Genomic DNA, 25,540 nt, shown 5'->3' on the forward strand with positions numbered 1-25,540 from the left:
GTATAGCGCTTTTCTACCTTCAAGGTACTCAAAGCGCTTTGACACTACTTCCACATTTACACACACATTCACACACTGATGGAGGGAGCTGCCATGCAAGGCGCTAACCAGCACCCATCAGGAGCAAGGGTGAAGTGTCTTGCTCAGGACACAACGGACGTGACGAGGTTGGTGCTAGGTGGGGATTGAACCAGGGACCCTCTGGTTGCACATGGCCACTCTTCCACTGTCCGAATCTGTGAGTTTTAGGTGTAACTGTACAAAAAGGGCGCTAGCCTAAAACGTTAACATGCATACATTAAAATGCTAACATTTAGCATGTGTGCTAATGTTGGCATTTATCATGTCTCCCATTTCAAGTAACACAGTAAGGCTTATGGCTGCAGAAATAGGGAACAAAAGTGTAAAATTAGATGAAACGGTTAGCATGCTTAAGTTATCTTGCTAACTTTAGCACACATTGACAGATAACAGCGGTCACATACCAAGGTATATGACTCTAGGTTAAAAGGGTTGCAAAATGAGCTCAAAAAGATAGCACTTCATTGTTAGCATGCTAAGCTCCATCTAGCCATCCATTTTCTACCGCTTGTCCCTCTAATTTTGGCATTTATCTCAGAGCAATCGTCCAATAAAATTAATGTATCCATCCAATTGGCACCTTTTTTTTTTAAATTCGTGAATAGCGTTGCCATGGTAACACAAAGTGTTCCCAAATTAGAGTACACGCATCTGCACGAACAAGATCTTTCCTACGGTATAACATATGTGGGGGTTCCTTGGCCGGCTCGTCTCGTATTATTATAGAACAAGATTGAAGAATTACAAACCCCGTTTCCAAATAAGTTGGGAAACCGTGCGAAATGCAAACACAAACGGAACACAATGATCCGCAAATCATCCTCAGTTAGTTCAAATAAAATACCCCTCATTTTTGTATTTTTTTTTCCTGTTTTTGAACACTGACTTTTTGCAATGTATGGTCTGAAATATATGGTAAGTGTTTCAGGGACAAATGATTGGTCCTGGGAAAAATGTTCTTTCTCACGATGACAGCAATCTCAGTCACATGTATGTCAATTTCTGTGATGGATTCCGTTTTTATTGACCAATTTCATGATTAAAAAGTATGAAGATACAGGTGATGGAATTCCTGCTGGGCATTGCTGCCTGACGCACCTCCTCCAGTGCCTTTGACAGGTGTGCTGTGACACCCCACTCAACACCTCTGTGGGCATAAATGGGCCATCAGCTGGGGACCACCATTCATTAACGTTTCGCTCCTTTAACCCCAGAACGGAGCGATGGCAGGGATGTCTCTCTGCCACCCCCTGCTGATGCCCTAGGTGTTTGCACCCCAACTCTTATTGTTCCTCCTTAGCCACAGCCACAAGCTGCCTTTGTCCGCCTCCTCCGCCAGCTCTTTCATGGCTTTCCGATGCCCCGCTCCTGTGCATCCAATGTCTCGGAGAAGGCGGGCAGTTCAGGAACCAACGAAGCCCCTACACCCCACTTTCCGATGCCCCGCTCCTGTGCATCCAATGTCTCGGAGAAGGCGGGCAGTTGAGGAACCAACGAAGCCCCTGCACCCCACTTTCCGATGCCCCGCTCCTGTGCATCCAGTGTCTCGGAGAAGGCGGGCAGTTGAGGAACCAACGAAGCCCCTGCACCCCACTTTCCGATGCCCCGCTCCTGTGCATCCAATGTCTCGGAGAAGGCGGGCAGTTGAGGAACCAACGAAGCCCCTGCACCCCACTTCCACAGGGCAGATGATGGCTTTCCAGCCAGCCTCCCTGCACTCTGCTGCCAGGTCAGAGTACTTGACTCGCTTCCGCTCATAAGCAGCCTCCAACCCTCCCTCCCATGGGACAGTGAGCTCGACCAGAAGAACCGTCTTGCAAGCCTCCGACCAGAAGACCAGGTCTGGCCGTAGCGATGTTTCGACGATATCCCTGGGGAACTGGAGCTGCTTCCCCAGGTCAACCCTCATGCTCCACTCATTTCCTGGTGAGAGAAATCTCGCTGTAGATCTCTGGTGGGGGGGTTTGGCACCCTCTCCAGCCCTTGCGAACTGGATCCGATGTTTGGCTGGAACGGAAGGTCTGCTATTTGCCTCCTTTCTGCAGGTCTCTGACACCTCTGCCAGCTTCCTCAAGACTTGGTCGTGTCGCCATCTATAGCGGCCTTGCGATAACGCTGTCATGCGGCCTGACAGGATGTGCTGGAGGTTTGCATTGATGGTGTTGCAGAGGGGACAGGTCTCCTCGGCACCAAACCATTGGTGGAGGTTTCGGGGACAAGGCAAGGTGTCGTACATTGCTCTGATCAGGAAGCTGAGCCTGGCTTGGGGGATCTTCCACAGTTCAGACCAGGACCTGTCTGTGAGACCTTCCCACGATGGCCAATGACCTTGCTGGCCCTGGGACACCGCTTTGATGTTTAGGCGTTCCTGCTCAGTTCTTGCCACTTCTGCCACCACCATGGCTCTCCGGAAGAAAACTGAACGGACCCTAAAACCTCAGTTGCTTGTTGAATATCGTCCTAAAAGCCACCGTCCTTTAATACTCCCATAAGCCGTCCTTCCATTGCAGGACTCTGGTTCTCAGAGTGTCTGCCAGCATATTTTCAGACATGATTACAACAACCCGACATTAAAACACAAGTACATTGAAACACCACATCTGCATGTTTACTATCCAATTGTTTCAAATGTTTTGACATATCGTGTAGATTACTTCCCGTGGATTTGATTGAACAGTAAGTGTCTTGTCAGCCTGGAATCATCTCAGTTGACTTTCTGTTTAACATTTTTGGGTTGCCTTGCCTCCATAGGCTGTCAGTGTTCCAGAAAAAACATGTCACGCGCTTCTACATATTTTCCCTCACGTGGGCCTCAACTGATGCCTTAACTAAACACTTTTTCCATCTTTACTCTTGGATCAAAGCTCCTTCCGTAAGCTTTAAATGACTGGTACTTATGTGTCTTCAGCTTCGGAGCAAACCGGGGAAGGAGGCATGAGGCAGAAGCCCAGGAGGAGTCCTCTGCAGACACTTTATGATGGTGACCAGGTCAGTGCCATTCCAGTTTCTATTTCCATACACCGTATTTCCTTGAATTGCGCCGGGCCGCTAATCAATTTAAAACAAAGGCATGTGGTAAATTTAGGCCTGCGCTTAAAAATTTGAGTGTTATGTAAGGATACCATCATAAAAAGCACATTTAAAAACAAAAAAAAAACCGTTATTATTGTTATGATCCGCTACCCGGCTCATCACATATTCTTGTTTTGTTCCATTTTGGTATCACATTCTGTTGTTTGACGTCCTTAGTTCCTGTTTGTTCTGTCACCATGGTTGCATATTAATTCCACCTGCTACTCGCTGTTTACGCACACCTGTTATTCTTGATCACTGCCTTATTTAAGCCTGCCCCTTTTGTTCATTCTGTCTCGGATCCTAATTTGCCTTACACGCAACAAGTGACGTATGATTCTCTATGTATTTACTCGCTAGCTTTCGCGCTACGCTTCGTATATCCCTAGCTCTCATGCTAGTTGTTTTGTTTTCCCTTTTTGTGCCTTTGTGCCAAGTGTAAGTGTTTCTGTTTGTTTCCCTAGCTCCCATGCTAGCGCCTTTTGTTTGCCCTTTTTTGCCCAGGACCAGTGTTTTTGTTTTCAGCCTGTTTTTGAGTTACATAAATCTTTATTTCTTACCTTACGCTGTGTTCTTGCCCGAACGCATCCATGAAGGAACGAATCCGGCATCACGATGCCCAGCAAACGTCACAATTATGGTCTTACCTTTACTTATAAATGAAGTCCATGCGCAGCTCCTTCTGATCAAAAGCATCGATAACTTGTTTATAGAAGTCTTCCTTATCTTTCTTCACTTTTAAAAGTCTCTCTGTCTTGATGGAGATCTTCCTTTATTACCTCCTGCTTCCATTGAAAGTCCAGTTTAGAAAACTGTTTTATTTTAGATATGTAATCCTCCATGTTAAAAGTGCAAGCGAGAGGAAAAAATAAAGGATGGCTGCTCACTCTTGCTGCTTGTTGTCACTTCTTCTGCAGCCGAGTAGTCGCAAGAAGGATCACTAGCGCCCTCTACCACCAGGAGGCGGGAGTCATTTAATGACTCCTATTTGACATACACAGCTATGGTATATTAATAAAACATAGCTGCTTACTGTTCTTTTTAGCATATTCAATAGCTTGGACCTTAAATCCTACTGAATAGCTCTTAATCTTCTTCCCTTTATGCGATTTCAAATGATTGAAATCAGCCTCCTCCATTTTGAAAATGATGACAGTTGAAGTGTCACTCGTGACGTGACGAGTTTGACCCGGCGGAAATTGTAGGCATATGCTAATAAAAATAATATTTTGCGAAACCAGTTTGACCCGGCAGTAATTCTAGGCAGGTGCATACTATATACCCGGCGGCAATTCAAGGAAATATGGTAAGTTTTAACCAGACATGTCCGATAATGGCTTTCTTGCCGATATCTGGTATTACAATATTGTCCAACTATTGTCCTGACCTACTCAGTGGCCTAGTGGTTAGAGTGTCCGCCCTGAGATCGCTAGGTCGTGAGTTCAAACCCCGGCCGAGTCATACCAAAGGGGGTGAACAAGGGGATGGGTCAAATGCAGGCAATGGATTTCACCACACCAAGTGTGTGTGTGTGTGTGTGTGTGTGTGTGTGTGACAATCATTGGTACTTTACTTTTTTAATTACAGATTCTGATATCAAGCGATACCGATATATACAGTCGTGGAATTAACACATTTTAATGCCTAATTTTGGATGCATTAAACAATGTAAGAAAGTTTTCCAAAATAAATCAACTCAAGTAATGGGAAAAAAATGCCAACATGACACTGCCATATTTATTATTGAAGTCACAAAGTGCATTATTTTTTTTAACATGCCTCAAAACAGCAGCTTGGAATTTGGGACATGTTCTCCCTGAGAGAGCATGAGGAGGTTGAGGTGGGCAGGGTTGTTGGGGGCGGGGGTGAGGGGGACGGTGTATATTGTAGCATCCCTGAAGAGTTAGTGGTGCAAGGGGTTCTGGGTCTTTGTTCTGTTGTGCTACGGTACGGATGTTCTCCTGAAATGTGTGTGTCATTCTTGTTTGGTGTGGGTTCACAGTGTGGCGCATATTTGTAACAGTGTTAAAGTTGTTTATACGGCCACCTTCAGTGTGACCCGTATATCTGTTGACCAAGTATGTCTTGCATTCACTTGTGTGTGTAAAAAGCCATAGATATGTGATTGGGCCGGCACGCACTATTCAGTGCCTTTAAGGTTTAATGGCACTCTGTACTTCTCCCTACGTCTGTGTACCACTCCGTACAGCAGCGTTTTAAAAAGTCATCAATTTTACTTTTTGAAACCTATACCGATAATTTCCGATATTACATTTTAAAGCATTTTATCGGCCGATAATAACGGCGGTCCGATATTATCGGACAGCTCTAGTTTTAACCCCTTTGCTGTTCTGACATGAATGCAACTCACCTTTGAAGCCTTGCAGTATTTCAAAAGCAGATACAAATAAGATATAAAATAATTATAGATTTGTTAGGCCTCGGTGCATTGATAACCACGTTGTTCTACCTTGACTATGAACTTTTGGCTGTCATCTCACTCAACCAAATAGATACTGTTCACCTTGTCTGCTTAGCAAACATAGCTAACGCTGATTACATCAAATTTGTGAGGACTGATGGCGGGCTGAAACGATAAATGCGAGGAACGATAACCGTGGTAAAACTCCAGACGGTTAGTATTAACGTTTTCATTTCAAAAAATATTTGGCCCTAGTGTGTGATTGTGAGTGTGAAATGTTGTCGTCAATCTGCACACCTGGGACTGATGAGGGCGAGCTGCTTAAAGGACCAGTGGACCCAAGGATCCTGGCGGGAACTTAGTTCTCAAATGGTGTACTTGTTTTCCTTCCCTTGCCCTGGATTTCAAATGCCTCCCTCGTTCCTTGACTCCTTGCTCGCCCCCGGACTCTGACGCCTGTCTCTCTCCCCGGATCACCTGCCTGCCCCATGGACTGCCTCGTTCCTTCGCTCTCATCAACACTTGCTAACACACACTTCAGCAAACTACACACATAGCCTCACACACACACACACACACACACACACACACACACACACACACACACACACACACACACACACACACACACACACTCTTGGGTTTTGACACACTCAATTTCCTTAGGTTAGCTTATTTGTTAGTATTGTTTTGTATTATTATAAATATATTGACTATATATATATATATATATATATATATACTAGATTATTGTACATATACCACCCTGGTGTCTGTTGCCGTCATCTCCCCTTAGTCAAACATAACAGCTGCCTAAGGAACTAACTATTCAATTGTGCACATAAAGGTGACAGGTGATCAGATAAGTGAAGTGAAGTGAATTTTATTTATATAGCGCTTTTTCTTTAGTGACTCAAAGCGCTTTACATAGTGAACCCCAATATCTAAGTTACATTTAAAGCAGTGTGGGTGGCACTGGGAGCAGGTGGGTAAAGTGTCTTGCTCAAGGACACAACGGCAGTGGCTAGAATGGCGGAAGCGGGAATCGAACCTGCAACCCTCAAGTTGCTGGCACGGCCGCTCTACCAACCGAGCTATACCGCCCCAAGGCTCACCTGGGCCATCTCTTCACCTGTCGCTGTCTTCGAGGCCGGTCCTTGCACGCCCCGTTCTGCGGCAGGCCCACAGGCCACACCCCCCTCCACAGCCACGTTCTGCATTGTTACAACAGCGTAAATGAGTGCGGGTACTAGACCTGCCTGCCTGTAGTCCAGACCTGTCTCCCGTTGAAAATGTGTGGCGCATTATGAAGTCTAAAATACCACAACGGAGACCCCGGACTGTTGAACAGCTTAAGCTGTACATCAAGCAAGACTGGGAAAGAATTCCACCTGAAAAGCTTCAACAATTGGTCTCCTCAGTTCCCAAACGTTTACTGAGTGTTGTTAAATGAAAGGCCATGTAACACAGTTGTAAAAATGCCCCTTTTTTGCAACGTGTTGCTGCCATTAAATTCTAAGTTAATGATTATTTGCAAAAAAAAGAAAGTTTCTCAGTTCGAACATTAAATATCTTGTCTTTGCAGTCTTTTCAATTAGATATAAGTTAAAAAGGATTTAGAAATCATTGCATTCCGATTTTATTTCCAAATTACACAACAGGCCAACTTCACTGGTTTTGGGGTTTTGTACATTGTCTAGAAAAGTGCAATGTGTGGTCTTTCTTCAGGGCTCTGTAAATCTTTGTCCTGCTGTTTACTCCAAGGTGTTTGTTTCAGAACATGCAGCTCTTTGGGGAGAATTGGCTTCTTCCTCTTATTGGAACCGTTTCCCAAGCAGAACATTGAGTACGCCAAGGTTCCAGTTACTCCGTGTCCCAATGGGTGCCATAAATTAATGTTTCTGGTGCTGACTTTGGCAGCTCCAATGCGGAATAAGTCATGATAAATATAATGTAATGTAAAGAGTCATATCGCCTTTAAAGTGTCCAAACCCAGCCTTTTTCTTCAAGTCTCAAAACAGTTGCCTAGCCAGTATGAAAGTATGACCTTCATTCGATTCAAAATTAGGTGTGGGTCCTTATTTCTAGTCGGTAACCATTGTCATGTGGTATGGCAGCTGGTGTTTGTGCCTCTTTCCCTTGTGTAACCTTGTACTGGGATGTTTTGAAAATGATTAAAATCAAAAAACATTTCCAAATGTCAAACCAAGGCACATTAACATTGGGATCTGCTTAACCTATAACGCCAGCTGAGTGGTAGAAAATGAAAGGATGGATGATTGATTGGTTGTGTAAAGGTGTGTGTTATTCTATATATATTGACTATATACAGTATATAATAAATTATTGTACATACATCCCCTGGTGTCTGTTGCCGTCATCTCCCCTTAGTCCAGAGGTGTCCAAAGTACAGCCGTTTGCGGCCCGCAGGTCATTTTTTAACAGCACATTTTGAAAATACTATGGAAAAAAATTCAAAACATAAAAAGTGGTATAAAAGAGCAAACGGGTAAAATGTAACAAGAACATGTTGTAATGTTTACTCTAATAACACAAAGCTGCCATGCAGGATGTTTCTTTCTTTAAAAAAAACAATTGTGAATCAAAATCAATTCTGAATTATTGACCAATTCAAGGCTCCAATCACGTCACATTAAATATTCCCCTTTGAGATATTTTTTGGGGTAAATGTTGGATATTTTGTGTTTGCCATATAAAAAGTGAGCTTTTTTTTTTTTTAAAGAATGGCCTAAAAAAAAAAAAAAAAAAAAATCCATAAACAAAAAAAACAACTTAGAATAGATGGATAGATCTGAAGTTGATCTTGAGACCATTGTGTTAAAAGTAAACAGTAAAAAAAAATATTTATATATATTTTAACACTTTAATGAGTACCTTCTGGATCAGTGTGTTTTGTTTTGAAGTGTCATTGTACAGAAAATAATAGTGAATTAAAATCAATGGTGTTATGAGTTGTTGACCTTTTTCCGGCTCCAATTATTATATAATTTTAAAAACATTCTACATCAAAATTTTATTGGGTGAAAATATTGCAGATTTTGTGTTTTTTTTTCAATTAAAAAATGTGGTTTTCTTTGACAAAAAGAGCATACAACTTAAATCTTTAAAAACGTCATATTGACCTAATGTTGATCTAAAGATTTGAAACTTAAATAATAAGAATAATACTGAATAATGACACATTTTTAACATTTTATTTTTACCAAAACCCTTTGGGGTCCCCAGGATCAAGCCTGAGTGGAGACATAAATGTATACTTTTATACATATATTGTATTGGTTTTTAAAATAAATGGCCCCCTCTTGCTTGCTTTGATTTTTCAATGTGCGGCCCTCAGTGGAAAAAGTTTGGACACCCCTGCCTTAGTCAAACATAACAGCTGCCTAAGGAACTTACTATTCAATTGTGCACATTCAAAGCAAATCAACTTTATTTCTAAAGCACATTTAAAATGTACCACAGGGTGCACAAAGTGCTGCACAATGGGCAAGTTAAAAGATAATACGAGGACCGAGCAAACAACACAACACAAACAGAACACAATAAAAAATAAATAAATAAAAGATAAAAACAGGTTGACAGCAGGTGTAGAATGGGGCGCCATTGCAGGATGGATATCAGTCAGTGTTAAAAGGCAAGGAATAAAAGTATGTTTTTAAGAGAGATTTAAAAAGAGGAAGAGAGGAGGCTTGTCTAACACTCAGAGGTAGGTGGTTCTAGAGCTTGGGAGCAGCAGATTTAAAAAGAGGAAGAGAGGAGGCTTGTCTAACACTCAGAGGTAGGTGGTTCCAGAGCTTGGGAGCAGCAGATTTAAAAAGAGGAAGAGAGGAGGCTTGTCTAACACTCAGAGGTAGGTGGTTCCAGAGCTTGGGAGCAGCAGATTTAAAAAGAGGAAGAGAGGAGGCTTGTCTAACACTCAGAGGTAGGTGGTTCCAGAGCTTGGGAGCAGCAGATTTAAAAAGAGGAAGAGAGGAGGCTTGTCTAACACTCAGAGGTAGGTGGTTCCAGAGCCTGGGAGCAGCAGCAGAGAACGTTCTGTCACCTCTAAGCTTCAGTCTTGTGTCAGGGACCCTCAGTAGCAGCTGATCACATGATCTTAGGGATGGGGTGGGGCAGTAAGGCTGAAGGAGGTCGGAGAGATATGTTACAAATAGAAGGAGTTTAAAATGGATTGGATAACACACAGGGATCCAGTGAAGGGACACTAATATAGGGGTGATGTGCTGACGTCTGTGTTAGCAGACCAGCAGCAGAGTTCTGCACCAGCTGCAGGCCTGACTAATGCCGACATGCAGGCCATTGCAGTAGTCTAAACCAGTCCAGATAAGTTCTGCACCAGCTGCAGGCCTGGCTAATGCCGACATGCAGGCCATTACAGTAGTCTAAACCAGTCCAGATAAGTTCTGCACCAGCTGCAGGCCTGGCTAATGCCGACATGCAGGCCATTGCAGTAGTCGAAATGATTCCAGATGAAGTCGTGAATTAATTTCTCGAGATCATGTTCTGATAGAAGCGGTTTCACTTTCGCTATTTGGCGTAGTTGATAAAAGCTTTTTTGAACGACGCTGCTGATTTGTTTCTCGAATTTGAAATCTGAGTGGAACTTTACCCCCAGGTTTGTGACACAGTCGCTGAGATACGGGGTCAGAGTGCCAAGGTTAACGTTGGGGGAGGGAGATCGACTTGGACCGAACAACATAACTTCTGTTTTGTCTTCATTCAGACTCAGGAAGTTAGCTGAAAGCCAGGCTTTGATGTCGTGCAGCCAGTCAATGAGACCTTGAACTGTGTTGTTTTGTGCCATGGGAAAATAGATCTGGCAATCATTGGCGTAAAAATGAAATGCAATACCATACTTCCTAAAAATAGAACCAAGGGGGAGAAGGTAAAGCGCAAATAGGATTGGGGCAAGAATTGAGCCCTGGGGGACCCCGTGTGGTAGAGGAGCCGTGGAAGACATAAAACTGTCTATTTTTACACAAAAACTCCTGTCGACTAGGTATGACCAGAACCAGTTGAGGGCGGCGCCCTTCATACCCACACAGTTCTCAAGACCAGTGATTAAGGTGGCGTGGTCGACGGTGTTGAACGCAGCAGACAGATCTAAAAGCACCAGGACCACATATTTGCCAGAATCAGTTGACAGGAGGATATCGTTAAAAACCTTTAGAATCGCTGACTCTATGCTGTGGAGGACTTTAAAGGGAACATTATCAGCAGACCTATGCAAGCGTCAATATATACCTTGATGGTGCAGAAAAAAGACCATCTATTTTTTTAACCAATTTCCAAACTCTAAATGGGTGAATTTTGGCAAATTTAACGCCTTTCTGTTTATCAGTCTTTTAGCGATGATGTCAGAACGTGACGTCGCCGAGGTAACACAGCCGCCATTTTCATTTTCACATTACAAACACCAGGTCTCAGCTCTGTTATTTTCGACTATTTTTTGGAACCTTGGAGACATCATGCCTGGTGGGTGTGTTGTCGGAGGGTGTAACAACACTAACAGGGAGGGATTCAAGTTGCACCACTGGCCCCAAGATGCCAAAGTGTCTGCCGCCAGACCCCCATTGAATGTACCAGAGTGTCTGCACATTTGAGCGGCGATGCTAAGACAGACATGGCACAGAGATGTATGGATAACCTGCAGATGCATTTGCAACCATTAAGTCAACCAAATCACAAAGGTGAGTTTTGTTGATGTTGTTGACTTATGTGCTAATCAGACATATTTGGTAGCAGCATGACTGCCAGCTAATCGATGCTAACATGCTATTTACGCTAGCTGTATGTACATTTGAAACTAGATACCCACATTTAATGCGAAACAAACACTTACCAATCGACGGATTTAAGTTGCTCCAGTGTCACAAGATGCCAAAGTCCTGATCGTTTGGTCCGCACATTTTACCGGCGATGCTAATAAGGCAGCCATGCTATGGGCCACTTCATTAGGTACACCCACGCTATGGTCGAATAGCGTCAGTAGCTATTCGCTCAATAGCTTCAATTTCTTCTTCAATTTCGTTTTCGCTATCTGCCTCCATACTCCGACCATCTGTTTCAATACATGCGTAATCTGTTGAATCGCTTAAGCCGCTGAAATCCGAGTCTGAATCCCAGCTAATGTCGCTATATCTTGCTGTTCTATCCGCCATGTTTGTTTGTATTGGCGTCACTATGTGACGTCACAGGAAAATGGACAGTCGCATCGCAAATAGCGAAAATCAAGAACTTTAAAGCTTTTTTTAGGGATATTCCGGGAGGTGTAAAATTTTGAAAAAAACTTCAAAAAATACAACAAGCCACTGGGAATTTCATTGTTTTTAACCCTTTTGAAATTGTGCTAATGTTCCCCTTTAAAAGCGGACTGGAACAGCTCAGTGTCACCATTATCCTCTAAGAAGGGCAACAACTGACTGGAGACAACCTTCTCTAATATTTGGAAATGTATGGAAGATTAGAGCTACTGTAGGTCTAAGCTTAGTGAGGAGAGGAGGGTCGAGGCTTGGTTTTTTGTGACCCTACAAGCCACCAAAAATAATAATAGATTTGATTTGTTAGGCCCTTTTCATTTAATTCAATCTTAAGTGCTACAAATATGTTTTATAATCTGTTAGTATGCAGGTTCTTCATATGTAGAAATATCTGTGGTGTTAACTATGTTCCAAAAGGTCTTAAGAAGACCGAATTGTGCAAAAACTGAAGGCGCTTTTTCCCACAAGAATGAATGTAAATCCAAATAATGCATTCTGAAGTTGTACAGTGGATAATGAAATACAGCAGTAGTAATGTATTAAAAGAAGTACTATACTGCCTCTAAGAAATACTGGTAAAAAAAAATGTTTTACGGACCAGACAGTACGCCGTCTTCAGGTCATGACCCCAAACAAGCAGATGCACATGTCAGGCTACACACAAAACACTTACAAGCAGACACAATGTTGAGACAGAAGAGAGAAAATGGACGTATTTTGGCTTAAAAACTAACGATAAAGTTGGAGCTGTAAACACTAAAGACTTTAAAAGCAGCTAACGTCCATCCACAGTGTTTTAGCTACTTCTAAATCACTAATCATCACCTCCATGGCAACAAATGAAGTAAGTTTCTTACAAGAGGATACGATAGCTCACCTCTAACAATGGGTGGATTGATACAAATATCGATTGTAACGAGTATAAGAGCCGTATTTAGTCGATACTACAATGATTACATCAATATTTTTTTACAATCTTAACATTTTTTGTCTTTATTTTGTTTATAAATTCAGGAAATATGTCCCTGGACCCATGAGGACTTTGAATATGACCAAAGTATGATCCTGTAACTACTCGGTATTGGATCGATACCTAAATGTGTGGTATCATCCAAAACTAATGTAAAGTATCAAACAGCAGAAGAATAAATGATTCTTACATTTGAACAGAAGTGTAGATAGAACATGTTGAAAAAGAAGGCAAGCAGATAATAACAGTAAATGAACAAGTGGATTAATAATTAGTTTTCTACTGCTTGTCCCTCATAATTTGGAGAAAATGATGATAAATGACACAATATGATACTGCATATGTCAGCAGACCAATTAGGAGACTTTGTTTGTTTACTTACTACTAAAGAGAAGTTGTTTAGGATGCTGGAAGGTTGTACCTATACCAATATTTTAGTACCAGTACCAAAATGTATTTCGATACTTTGCAAGATAAAGGGGACCACAAAAAAAAAAACTACTCTTGGCTTTTATTTTAACAAAACATCTCATGATACAATATGTTATTGCAATCAAGGAATAATTTTCTTCATAAAATAATAAACATTTGAGCAACCCCCTGGGGGGATGGGGAGAGTTGCCCACATATGTGGTCCTCTCCAAGGTTTCTCATACATCATGGTCGACGTCCCACTGGGGTGAGTTTTTCCTTGCCCTTATGTGGGCCCTACCGAGGATGTCGTTGTGGTTTGTGCAGCCCTTTGAGACACTTGTGATTTAGGGCTATATAAATAAACCTTGATTGATTGATTGATTGATTAATACTGGTTATAGTAGTAAGTAAGCACAGGCTCCTAATTAGTCTGCTGACATGTGCAGAAACATTGTCATTTCTCATTCTATTATTTGGTCCACATTATGAGGGACAAGAGGTAGAAAATGGATTATTAATCTACTTGTTCATTTACTATTAATATCTGCTTACTTTTTTGATTGATTGAAACTTGTATTATTAGATTGCACATTACAGTACATATTCTGTACAATTGACCAAAACATGTTCTATCTGCACTTCTGTTCAAATGTCATCATCACTTATTCCTTTTGCCGGTTGGAACATGAAATATCTTGTCTTTGCAATCTCTTCAATTGAATATAAGTTGAAAAGGATTTTTATTTACCATTTACACAAGGTGCTAACTTCACTGGTTTTGTACATTTTAGTACAAGGACAACCGTGATGCATTCAAGACCCCTCTAAACAATTAGAGAATGGTTATAGTTCTTAAAAAAAACAATACAAAAATATGGTGGATGTCATTTGCAACATTCTTTGGCTTATTTTGCAACAGCATATTTTTCTTCTTAATATTTTTCACTTCACTGATTCATCATCCTGGCTGATACACAAATCCCCCACAAGTCTCCCTGACGTCGTGCTCGTTGTGGTCATTTTGCTGCCAATCCAATACTTCTATCATTTTGTTGTGAAAGATAGAAAAAGGATGCCGGACCGCTTTGTTGAAATACTGCAGTGACAATTTGTGATGTGCTCATCTTGGCTCTGCTAGGACGACGAACATCAGGAGATTTGCTTGCTTTTTTTTTTTAACTTGAACAAAATAAAGACTGGCTAGCGTCAGTTTAAGTAAAAACTATTGCTGACACTCTTGTTTTAATTTGAAAGCCTAAACAAACAAAAAAGATGGAATCCAAATCTTTGACTGAGTCATTTGTGTTGATGGCATAAGACGTGGGTGTCAAACTCTGGCCCCATGTAATTTCATTTGGCCCTTGAGGCAATATCAATTAAGCATTAGAGCTGGCCCGCGTCGGTGCCGCTGTAACACCGCATTCACCGCTAATACTCATACTTGCCAACCCATTTAATTTTCCCAGTAGACTCCAGAAGTTCAGTGCCCCTCCCGAAAATCTCCCGGGGCAACCATTCTCACGAATTTCTACTGATTTCCACCTGGACAATTATATTGGGGGCGTGCCTTTAGTGTTCTCTACAACCTGTCGTCACCTCCGCTTTTCCTCCATACTAACAGCGTGCTGGCCCAGTCACATAATATATGCGGCTTATACACTCACACAAGTGAATGCAAAGCATACTTGGTCAACAGTCATACAGGTCACACTGAGGGTGGCCGTATAAACAACTTTAGCACTGTTACAAATATGCGCCACACTGTGAACCCACACCAAACAAGAATGACAAACACATTTCGGGTGAACATCCGCACCGTAACACAACAGAATCCCTTGCAGCACTAACTCTTGCGGGAAACTTCCAGTAAACTGACCAATAATTAATGTTTTGTTCATGCATTTTCTCTTGCTTCTTCAAGGGTGGAATGTTTTGTTCATTCATTATTGTTATTTTATTTTCCAATGTATTATTAGCCTGTGGAAAAAAAATGATATTTACCTCAGAAGATTACAAATAGAGAAAAAAGGCATAACATTTTTATTTAAATTTTATTTGATATGGCATTGATATTTTTTAAATAATTATTATTATTATTATTTGAAACTGGATTTTGCATGTCACTAAAGTTATATAAGCCTTGCCTGTTCAATATTTAATGCAGAACTCGTTTGGGTCCTTATTAAAAGGTTCATTTGTTCAACTTTGGCCCACGACTTTGTTCACTTTGAAATGTTGTCCCACTCTGTATTTGAGTTTGACACTCCTGGTATACGAGTTTGGAGGGTAGTTTTGATACTGTTTCACTCTTGGCACAATGCCGATATAGGAGCTTTGAGTATCGGCTGGTACTGATATTAAAACAATATCGACATGTCATCAGCATCATACACAATTTTATAATTTTGCTGTGGGGATTTTTTTTTTTTTTTTTTTTTAAAAAGGCTTGATCAAGCAAATCTACTCAAAAAGAGAACCATGGCAGGTATGAAAAATACTAGTATGTCTATTACCAACTGTCTGGATTTTACTTCTGCTGTTTTTGAGTTTAAGTGGAGTGGTATTGTGGCGATAATTCGAACATTCATTAAGTTAAGCTCATGATGCGGACACGTTTGTTACTGGATACCTACTGATACCTTTCTGCCCTTTTTTCTATATGTAATATCATGCGAGTGTAATTAAATGATACTTGTTTATATTGACAAATGTCGTGTTAGATTGCAATATTGTTTCATTAAGGACATAAAGTATGTTTGTCTAGCTTGTGTTCTATTGTGTGTAGCTGTTAGCTCCTAGTAGCCTATTGGGAGGTTGCATTCGAGGTCACACCCGTTTTTCTTCCTGGCGGTTTTATTCACACGATGGTCAAGCAGCTTGAGCCGAGCATGAAAATATCTGAGAGTGAGTGCGGAGTTTGATCAGGAAATGCCGTATTGCTGTTCTGTTCTTGGCTGTTGCAACAGTTCATGTAGAGAGATAAGAAAGAGCTCTCATAGTTCCAAAAGAAGTTGTTCATAAAAGTAATAAATAGAATTGTTATTTTCTTGTTGAATACAATCAGATCATGCTTGTGTCTGCAGTGATCACTTTGTAAAGTGTTTGTTTTAACATTGGATTTGTTTAATAAACTTTTTCCGTGATGCATCGAGTTTATTCTCTACTATATTAGTAGTGTTTGAGGGCAGAACGAAACATAAGAAAAGGACAAGAGATCACATTAGTTTGTAGTCTAAAATAAATTAAAAAAAAAATATATATATATATCACTTTCATTTTCTTGTCTAGTAAAATTAGATCATGCTTGTGTCTGCAGTGATCACTTTGTAAAATGTTTGTTTTAACATTGGATTTGTTTGAGAAACTTTCCGTAATTCAATCGAGTTTATTCTCTGCTATATTAGTAGTGTTTGAGGGCAGAACGAAACGTAAGAAAAGGACAAGAGATCACATTAGTTTGTGGTCTAAAATAAAAATAAATAATATCACTTTCATCTTCTTGTCGAATACAATCAGATCATGCTTGTGTCTGCAATGATCACTTTGTAAAATGTTTGTCTTAACATTGGATTTGTTTGAGAAACTTTCCGTGATGCAATTGAGTTTATTCTCTACTATATTAGTAGTGTTTGAGGGCAGAACGAAACATAAGAAAAGGACAAGAGATCACATTAGTTTGTGGTCTAAAATAAAAATGAATAATATCACTTTCATCTTCTTGTCGAGTACAATCAGATCATGCTTGTGTCTGCAGTGATCACTTTGTAAAATGTTTGTCTTAACATTGGATTTGTTTGAGAAACTTTCCGTGATGCAATCGAGTTTATTCTCTAATATGTTAGTAGTGTTTGAGAGCAGAACTAAACGTAAGAAAAGGACAAGAGATCACATTAGTTTGTGCTCTAAAATGAAAATATAAAATATCACTTTCTTCTTCTTGTCGAAAAGACTGACTTGGTGTGCTCACTGGAGAACATTTAGATGTAAACATGTTGCACGACTGCTTGTATCGGACATTTTAGATGCACGCCGATATCACGGGCTGTGTTATATCCGATATCAATATCAAACTGGGACAACTCAACCACTTTTTACATTTTTATTTCTCTCTTTTTTGGGGGAGGGGCGGGCATATCTCGGTTGGTTTGAGTGGCCGTGCCAGCAACCTGAGGATTCCAGGTTCGATTCCCACTTCCGCCATCTTAGTCACTGCCGTTGTTTTCTTGGGCAAGACACTTTCCCCGCCTGCTCTCAGTGGTTTAAATGTAACTTCGATATTGGGTTTCAATATGTAAAAGTGCTTTGAGTCACTAGAGAAAAGCGCTATATAAATATAAATCACTTCACTTCCCTATACAATAGTTGGCATTGAATTCATCTTTTAAATTGTATTGTTTAAATGTGTCATGGGATCAATATGCAAGACATTTTCGTTTAATAAAAATGTTATTTTTTTTATGGCAAATGGCAGCGAAAAACTTGATTCAAGACCCGACCTTGCTGGGGAATTTAGCCGAACTGAAGGAAGATACGTAAGTAATAAATGCATATAGAGCTTGGCATTTAAAAGGAACTTGGCTGCAGTCCAGCGATGACTTATTTGCTTTGCAATTCCTCCCGCCTGAAATATTTAAACCCTACTCTCTCCTTGTCTTTTTTGGGGTTTTTTTTCGACATAAGTCACGTTTGTTGCGTTTGATCCTGAGTTCACAGCTGGCTCGCCACAGAATTATAACTTGTGCTCCGAATATAAATGACGTCCCATAGGGCAGGTCCATCATTAGGGCGAGCGTCGCCGCTCTGAAGAAAGTTCTGGAAAGCTGTTTGTAGTTAGAGAGACTTTGGTGTACTGCACACGCTCAGTAACCATCCCAGCCCCAACAAATGTCATCAACTTTTATAGTCCTGCTTTTTTTGTTGTTGCCGACTCAGCAAGAAACAACGTACATGTAGCAACACTTGCACAATATAATAGAAGAGCTGAATCAGCAACTGCTCTGTCAGGTTGGAGTATGAAATATATAAATGAAAAATATGCTTAGAAAACTGCTGCAGGTTGAAAAAAAGGAGATTTCTTATCGGCCATCTACAGAACCCAAAACCAGTGAAGGTGGCACATTGTGTAAATGGTAAATAAAAGCAGAATACAATGATTTGCAAATCTTTTTCAACGTATATTCAGTGGAATAGACTGCAAAGACAATATGTTTAAGGTTTGAACTGAGAAACTCGTTGTTTTTTGGAAAAAAAACATTAACTTCGAATTTAAGGGCAGCAACATCATGCAAAAAAGTTGGCACAGGGGCATGTTTACCACTGTGTTACATGGCCTTTCCTTTTAACAACACTCAGTAAATGTTTGAGAACTGAAGAAACCAATTTTTGAAGATTTTCAGGTGGAATTCTTTCCCATTCTTGCTTGATGTACAGTTTAAGTTGTTCAGCAGTCCGGGGTCTCTGTTGTGGTATTTTTAAAAACATTTTTTTTTAATTTTTATAAACTTAGAAAATATGTCCCTGGACACATAAGGACTTACAAACCCCGTTTCCAGATAAGTTGGGAAATTATATTAGATGTAAATATAAACAAAATACAATGATTTGCAAATGCATTTCAAGCCATATTCAGTTGAATATGCTACAAAGACAACATATTTCATGTTCAAACTCATAAACTTCTTTTTTTTTTTTTTTGCAAATAATCATTAACTTTAGAATTTCATGGCTGCAGCACGTGCCAAAGTAGTTGGGAAAGGGCATGTTCACCACTGTGTTACATCACCTTTTCTTTTAACAACACTCCATAAACGTTTGGGAACCGAGGAAACTAATTGTTGAAGCTTTGAAAGTGGAATCCTTTCCCATTCTTGTTTTATGTAGAGCTTCAGTCCTTCAACAGTCTGGGGTCTCCACTGTCCTATTTTACGCTTCATAATGAGCCACACATTTTCCATGGGAGACAGGTCTGGACTGCAGGCGGGCCAGGAAAGTACCCGCAATCTTATTTTACAAAGCCAAGCTGTTGTAACACGTGCTGAATGTGGCTTGGCATTGTCTTGCTGAAATAAGCAGGGGCGTCCATGAAAAAGACGGTGCTTAGATGGCAGCATATGTTGTTCCAAAAACTGTATGTACCTTTCAGCATTAATGGTGCCTTCACAGATGTGTAAGTTACCCATGCCTTGGCCACTAATACACCCCCATACCATCACACATGTGTAATTTACCCATGCCTTGGGCACTAATACACCCCCATACCATCACACATGTGTAAGTTACCCATGTCTTGGGCACTAATACACCCCCATACCATCACACATGTGTAAGTTACCCATGCCTTGGGCACTAATACACCCCCATACCATCACACATGTGTAAGTTACCCATGCCTTGGGCACTAATACACCCCCATACCATCACACATGTGTAAGTTACCCATGTCTTGTTCACTAATACACCCCCATACCATCACACATGTGTAAGTTACCCATGTCTTGTTCACTAATACACCCCCATACCATCACACATGTGTAAGTTACCCATGCCTTGGGCACTAATACACCCCCATACCATCACACATGTGTAAGTTACCCATGCCTTGGGCACTAATACACCCCCATACCATCACACATGTGTAAGTTACCCATGTCTTGTTCACTAATACACCCCCATACCATCACACATGTGTAAGTTACCCATGCCTTGGACACTAATACACCCCCATACCATCACACATGTGTAAGTTACCCATGCCTTGGCCACTAATACACCCCCATACCATCACACATGTGTAATTTACCCATGCCTTGGGCACTAATACACCCCCATACCATCACACATGTGTAAGTTACCCATGCCTTGGCCACTAATACACCCCCATACCATCACACATGTGTAATTTACCCATGCCTTGGGCACTAATACACCCCCATACCATCACACATGTGTAAGTTACCCATGTCTTGTTCACTAATACACCCCCATACCATCACACATGTGTAAGTTACCCATGCCTTGGACACTAATACACCCCCATACCATCACACATGTGTAAGTTACCCATGCCTTGGGCACTAATACACCCCCATACCATCACACATGTGTAAGTTACCCATGTCTTGGGCACTAATACACCCCCATACCATCACACATGTGTAAGTTACCCATGTCTTGTTCACTAATACACCCCCATACCATCACACATGTGTAAGTTACCCATGCCTTGGGCACTAATACACCCCATACCATCACACATGTGTAAGTTACCCATGCCTTGGACACTAATACACCCCCATACCATCACACATGTGTAAGTTACCCATGCCTTGGCCACTAATACACCCCCATACCATCACACATGTGTAAGTTACCCATGTCTTGGGCACTAATACACCCCCATACCATCACACATGTGTAAGTTACCCATGCCTTGGGCACTAATACACCCCCATACCATCACACATGTGTAAGTTACCCATGTCTTGGGCACTAATACACCCCCATACCATCACACATGTGTAAGTTACCCATGCCTTGGGCACTAATACACCCCCATACCATCACACATGTGTAAGTTACCCATGCCTTGGGCACTAATACACCCCCATACCATCACACATGTGTAAGTTACCCATGTCTTGTTCACTAATACACCCCCATACCATCACACATGTGTAAGTTACCCATGCCTTGGGCACTAATACACCCCCATACCATCACACATGTGTAAGTTACCCATGCCTTGGACACTAATACACCCCCATACCATCACACATGTGTAAGTTACCCATGCCTTGGCCACTAATACACCCCCATACCATCACACATGTGTAATTTACCCATGCCTTGGGCACTAATACACCCCCATACCATCACACATGTGTAAGTTACCCATGTCTTGGGCACTAATACACCCCCATACCATCACACATGTGTAAGTTACCCATGTCTTGTTCACTAATACACCCCCATACCATCACACATGTGTAAGTTACCCATGCCTTGGGCACTAATACACCCCCATACCATCACACATGTGTAAGTTACCCATGCCTTGGACACTAATACACCCCCATACCATCACACATGTGTAAGTTACCCATGCCTTGGCCACTAATACACCCCCATACCATCACACATGTGTAATTTACCCATGCCTTGGGCACTAATACACCCCCATACCATCACACATGTGTAAGTTACCCATGCCTTGGGCACTAATACACCCCCATACCATCACACATGTGTAAGTTACCCATGTCTTGGGCACTAATACACCCCCATACCATCACACATGTGTAAGTTACCCATGCCTTGGGCACTAATACACCCCCATACCATCACACATGTGTAAGTTACCCATGCCTTGGGCACTAATACACCCCCATACCATCACACATGTGTAAGTTACCCATGCCTTGGGCACTAATACACCCCCATACCATCACACATGTGTAAGTTACCCATGTCTTGGGCACTAATACACCCCCATACCATCACACATGTGTAAGTTACCCATGCCTTGGGCACTAATACACCCCCATACCATCACACATGTGTAAGTTACCCATGCCTTGGGCACTAATACACCCCCATACCATCACACATGTGTAAGTTACCCATGCCTTGGGCACTAATACACCCCCATACCATCACACATGTGTAAGTTACCCATGCCTTGGGCACTAATACACCCCCATACCATCACACATGTGTAAGTTACCCATGCCTTGGGCACTAATACACCCCCATACCATCACACATGTGTAAGTTACCCATGCCTTGGGCACTAATACACCCCCATACCATCACACATGTGTAAGTTACCCATGTCTTGGGCACTAATACACCCCCATACCATCACAGATGCTGGCTTTTGAACTTTGCGTCGATAACTGTCTGGATGGTTCGCTTCCCCTTTGGTCCGAATGACTCGATGTCGAATATTTCCAAAAACAATTGAAAGGTGGACTCGTCAGACCACAGAACACTTTTCCACTTTGCATCAGTCCATCTTAGATGATCTCGGGCCCAGAGAAGCCGGCGGCGTTTCTGGATGTTGTTGATAAATGGCTTTCGCTTTGCATAGTAGAGCTTTAACTTGCACTTACAGATGTAGCGACAAACTGTATTTAGTGACAGTGGTTTTATGAAGTGTTCCTGAGCCCATGTGGTGATATCCTTTAGAGATTGATGTCGGTTTTTGATACAGTGCTGTCTGAGGGATGGAAGGTCACGGTCATTCAATGTTGGTTTCCGGCCATGCTGCTTACGTGGAGTGATTTCTCCAGATTCTCTGAACCTTTTGATGATATTATGGAGCGTAGATGTTGAAATCCCTAAATTTCTTGCAATGTCACTTTGAGAAAGGTTGTTCTTAAACTGTTTGACTATTTGCTCACGCAGTTGTGGACAAAGGGGTGTACCTCGCCCCATCCTTTCTTGTGAAAGACTGAGCATTTTTTGGGAAGCTGTTTTTATAGGCAATCATGGCACCCACCTGTTCCCAATTAGCCTGCACACCTGTGGGATGTTCCAAATAGGTGTTTGATGAGCATTTGAGAACATCCGCACCGTAACATAACAGAACAAATACTCAGAACCCCTTGCAACACTAACTCTTACGGGAGCTACAATATACACCCCCCCCCCCCCCCCCCCCCACACACACACACCTCAACCCCACCCACCTTGAATCACTTGTTTATTTTTCAACAAGTTTTCAGTTATTTTTATATCTTTTTTCGGGAGAAAATTTGTCCTGGGAGGTTTTCGGGAAAGGCGCTGAATTTCAGGAGTCTCCCGGAAAATCCGGGAGTGTTGGCAAGTATGCTCCAGTATTAAATTGAGGATGGACACGTACGTCAAAAAACACATTCCTTTTTTTTTTGTGCCAAGTTTCTCACATTATGTGGGATTTTATATTGTGTGCTTGAGAAAAAAAAGGCACTTCCCACCCGGCGCTTCCATGCGTTGTACGCGTTGAGCACGCTCGTGTGAAGCTGTGATATCCTTGATGTTCCCGTATCAGCCAGCAAAGACAGAGAGAGACACACACAGTGTCCGACCGAGGCTCTGACCGCTGCCTGACAGCCAAAGTGAGCAAATGCAAGAAGTAAATAAGAGGTTTGTGCCACGCGGAGGCCAGGGAGAACTCCATGAACTTCAGTGTGATGCACTTTTATTGCACTGGAAGTTTACCATCCCCCCCCCCTTCCTTCCTTGCAGGCTGAGTCAGCAGTCCAGGCCATCCATCAGGGCAGGCGGGAGCTGCTAGAAGAGGCCTGTCGCGCCTACACCAGAAAACGTCGAGTCCTGATCCAGGAGGACCTGAAGCACGTCATCGTGGACGACCAGCACGGCCTGCTGTACTGCTACGTGCCCAAGGTGGCGTGCACCAACTGGAAGCGGGTCCTCATGGTCCTGACGGGCGCCGGGGGATCTCGCCGGGACCCGTTGGCGATACCGGCGAACGAGGCGCACGTCTCCGGGAATCTCCGCACCCTGTCCGAGTACTCGGCCTCCCAGATCAACCAGCGGCTGCGCTCCTACTTGAAGTTCGTGTTCGTGCGCGAGCCCTTCGAGCGGCTGGTGTCGGCGTACCGCAACAAATTCACGCGGAGCTACAACACCGCCTTCCACAAACGCTACGGCACCAAGATAGTGCGGCGACACAGAGCTCACCCGCGGCCGGAAGCTCTGGCGAACGGCGACGACGTCTCCTTCGCCGAGTTCGTGTACTACCTGGTGGACGAGGCCACCCAGGCGGAGGAGCCCTTCAATGAGCACTGGGAGAGGGTGCACTCGCTGTGCCACCCCTGCTTCATCCACTACGACGTGGTGGGCAAGTACGAGACGCTGGAGCAGGACTCGGACTACGTGCTGCGGCTGGCCGGGGTGGAGGACGAGGTCAGCTTCCCGGCCTCGTCCAAAAGCACCAGGACTACGGGAGACATGGCGGCACAGTTCTTCCACAACATCAGCCCTTTCTACCAGAAGAAGCTGTTCAACCTCTTCCGCATGGACTTCCTGTTATTTAACTACTCTGTGCCAGCGTACCTCAACTTTTGAGACTTGGAGTTGTTCTTCCACAGGATAAGTCTACAAAACATCACGGTACGTACGATCAGGGCCTCAGCTTTTTACCTGAGATGTCCGATAATGGCTTTTTTTGGCCCATATTCCGATATTGTCCAACTCTTAATTACCGATACTGATATACAGGGGGGCCAAAAAGTATTTAGTCAGCCAGCGATTGTGCAAGTTCTCCCACTTCAAATGATGACAGAGGTCTGTCATTTTCATCATAGGTACACTTCAACTGTGACAGACAGAATGTGGGAAACAAATCCAGGAATTCACATTGTAGGAATTTTAAAGAATTTATTTGTAAATATGGTGGAAAATAAGTATTTGGTCACTTCAAACAAGGAAGATCTCTGGCTCTCACAGACCTGTATCAATCAATCAATCAATCAATCAATCAATCAATCAATGTTTATTTATATAGCCCCAAATCACAAATGTCTCAAAGGACTGCACAAACCATTACGACTACAACATCCTCGGAAGAACCCACAAAAGGGTAAGGAAAACTCACACCCAGTGGGCAGGGAGAATTCACATCCAGTGGGACGCTAGTGACAATGCCGACTATGAGAAACCTTGGAGAGGACCTCAGATGTGGGCAACCCCCCCCCCTCTAGGGGACCGAAAGCAATGGATGTGGAGCGGGTCTAACATGATACTGTGAAAGTTCAATCCATAGTGGCTCCAACACAGCCGCCAGAGTTCAGTTCAAAGCGGATCCAAGACAGCAGCGAGAGTCCCGTCCACAGGAAACCATCCCAAGCGGAGGCGGATCAGCAGCGTAGAGATGTCCCCAACCCATACACAGGCGAGCGGTCCATCCTGGGTCCCGACTCTGGACAGCCAGTACTTCATCCATGGTCATCGGACCGGACCCCCTCCACAAGGGAGGGGGTGACATAGGAGAAAAAGAAAAGAAGCGGCAGATCAACTGGTCTAAAAAGGAGGTCTATTTAACTTCTTCTTTAAGAAGCTCTTCTGTCCTCCACTCGTTACCTGTATTAATAGCACTTGTTTGAACTCGTTATCTGTATAAAAGACACCTGTCCACAGCCTCAAACAGTCAGACTCCAAACTCCTCTATGGCCAAGACCAAAGAGCTGTCGAAGGACACCAGGAACAGAATCGTAGACCTGCACCGGACTGGGAAGAGTGAATCTACAATAGGCAAGCAGCTTGGTGTGAAAAAATCTAATGTGAGAGCAATTATCA

The 25,540-nt window shown here is 42.6% G+C and overlaps 1 protein-coding gene across 1 annotated transcript in view; it reads left to right on the forward strand.

The window, feature by feature from the left end:
- The window catches only part of si:ch211-236h17.3 (carbohydrate sulfotransferase 11), a 42,548-nt gene extending 17,725 nt beyond the window's left edge, over positions 1-24,823 (forward strand). Inside the window, exons 2-3 of the mRNA XM_061875545.1 lie at positions 2,990-3,069; positions 23,468-24,823. Coding sequence (XP_061731529.1) covers positions 2,990-3,069; positions 23,468-24,310 — 923 coding nt within the window. The 3' untranslated portion in view covers positions 24,311-24,823. The remainder of the gene's footprint in view (positions 1-2,989; positions 3,070-23,467) is intronic.
- Positions 24,824-25,540: the final 717 nt, after the last annotated feature.

Source organism: Nerophis ophidion, linkage group LG16, assembly GCF_033978795.1.
Source record: "Nerophis ophidion isolate RoL-2023_Sa linkage group LG16, RoL_Noph_v1.0, whole genome shotgun sequence".
Taxonomy (NCBI): Eukaryota; Metazoa; Chordata; class Actinopteri; order Syngnathiformes; family Syngnathidae; genus Nerophis; species Nerophis ophidion.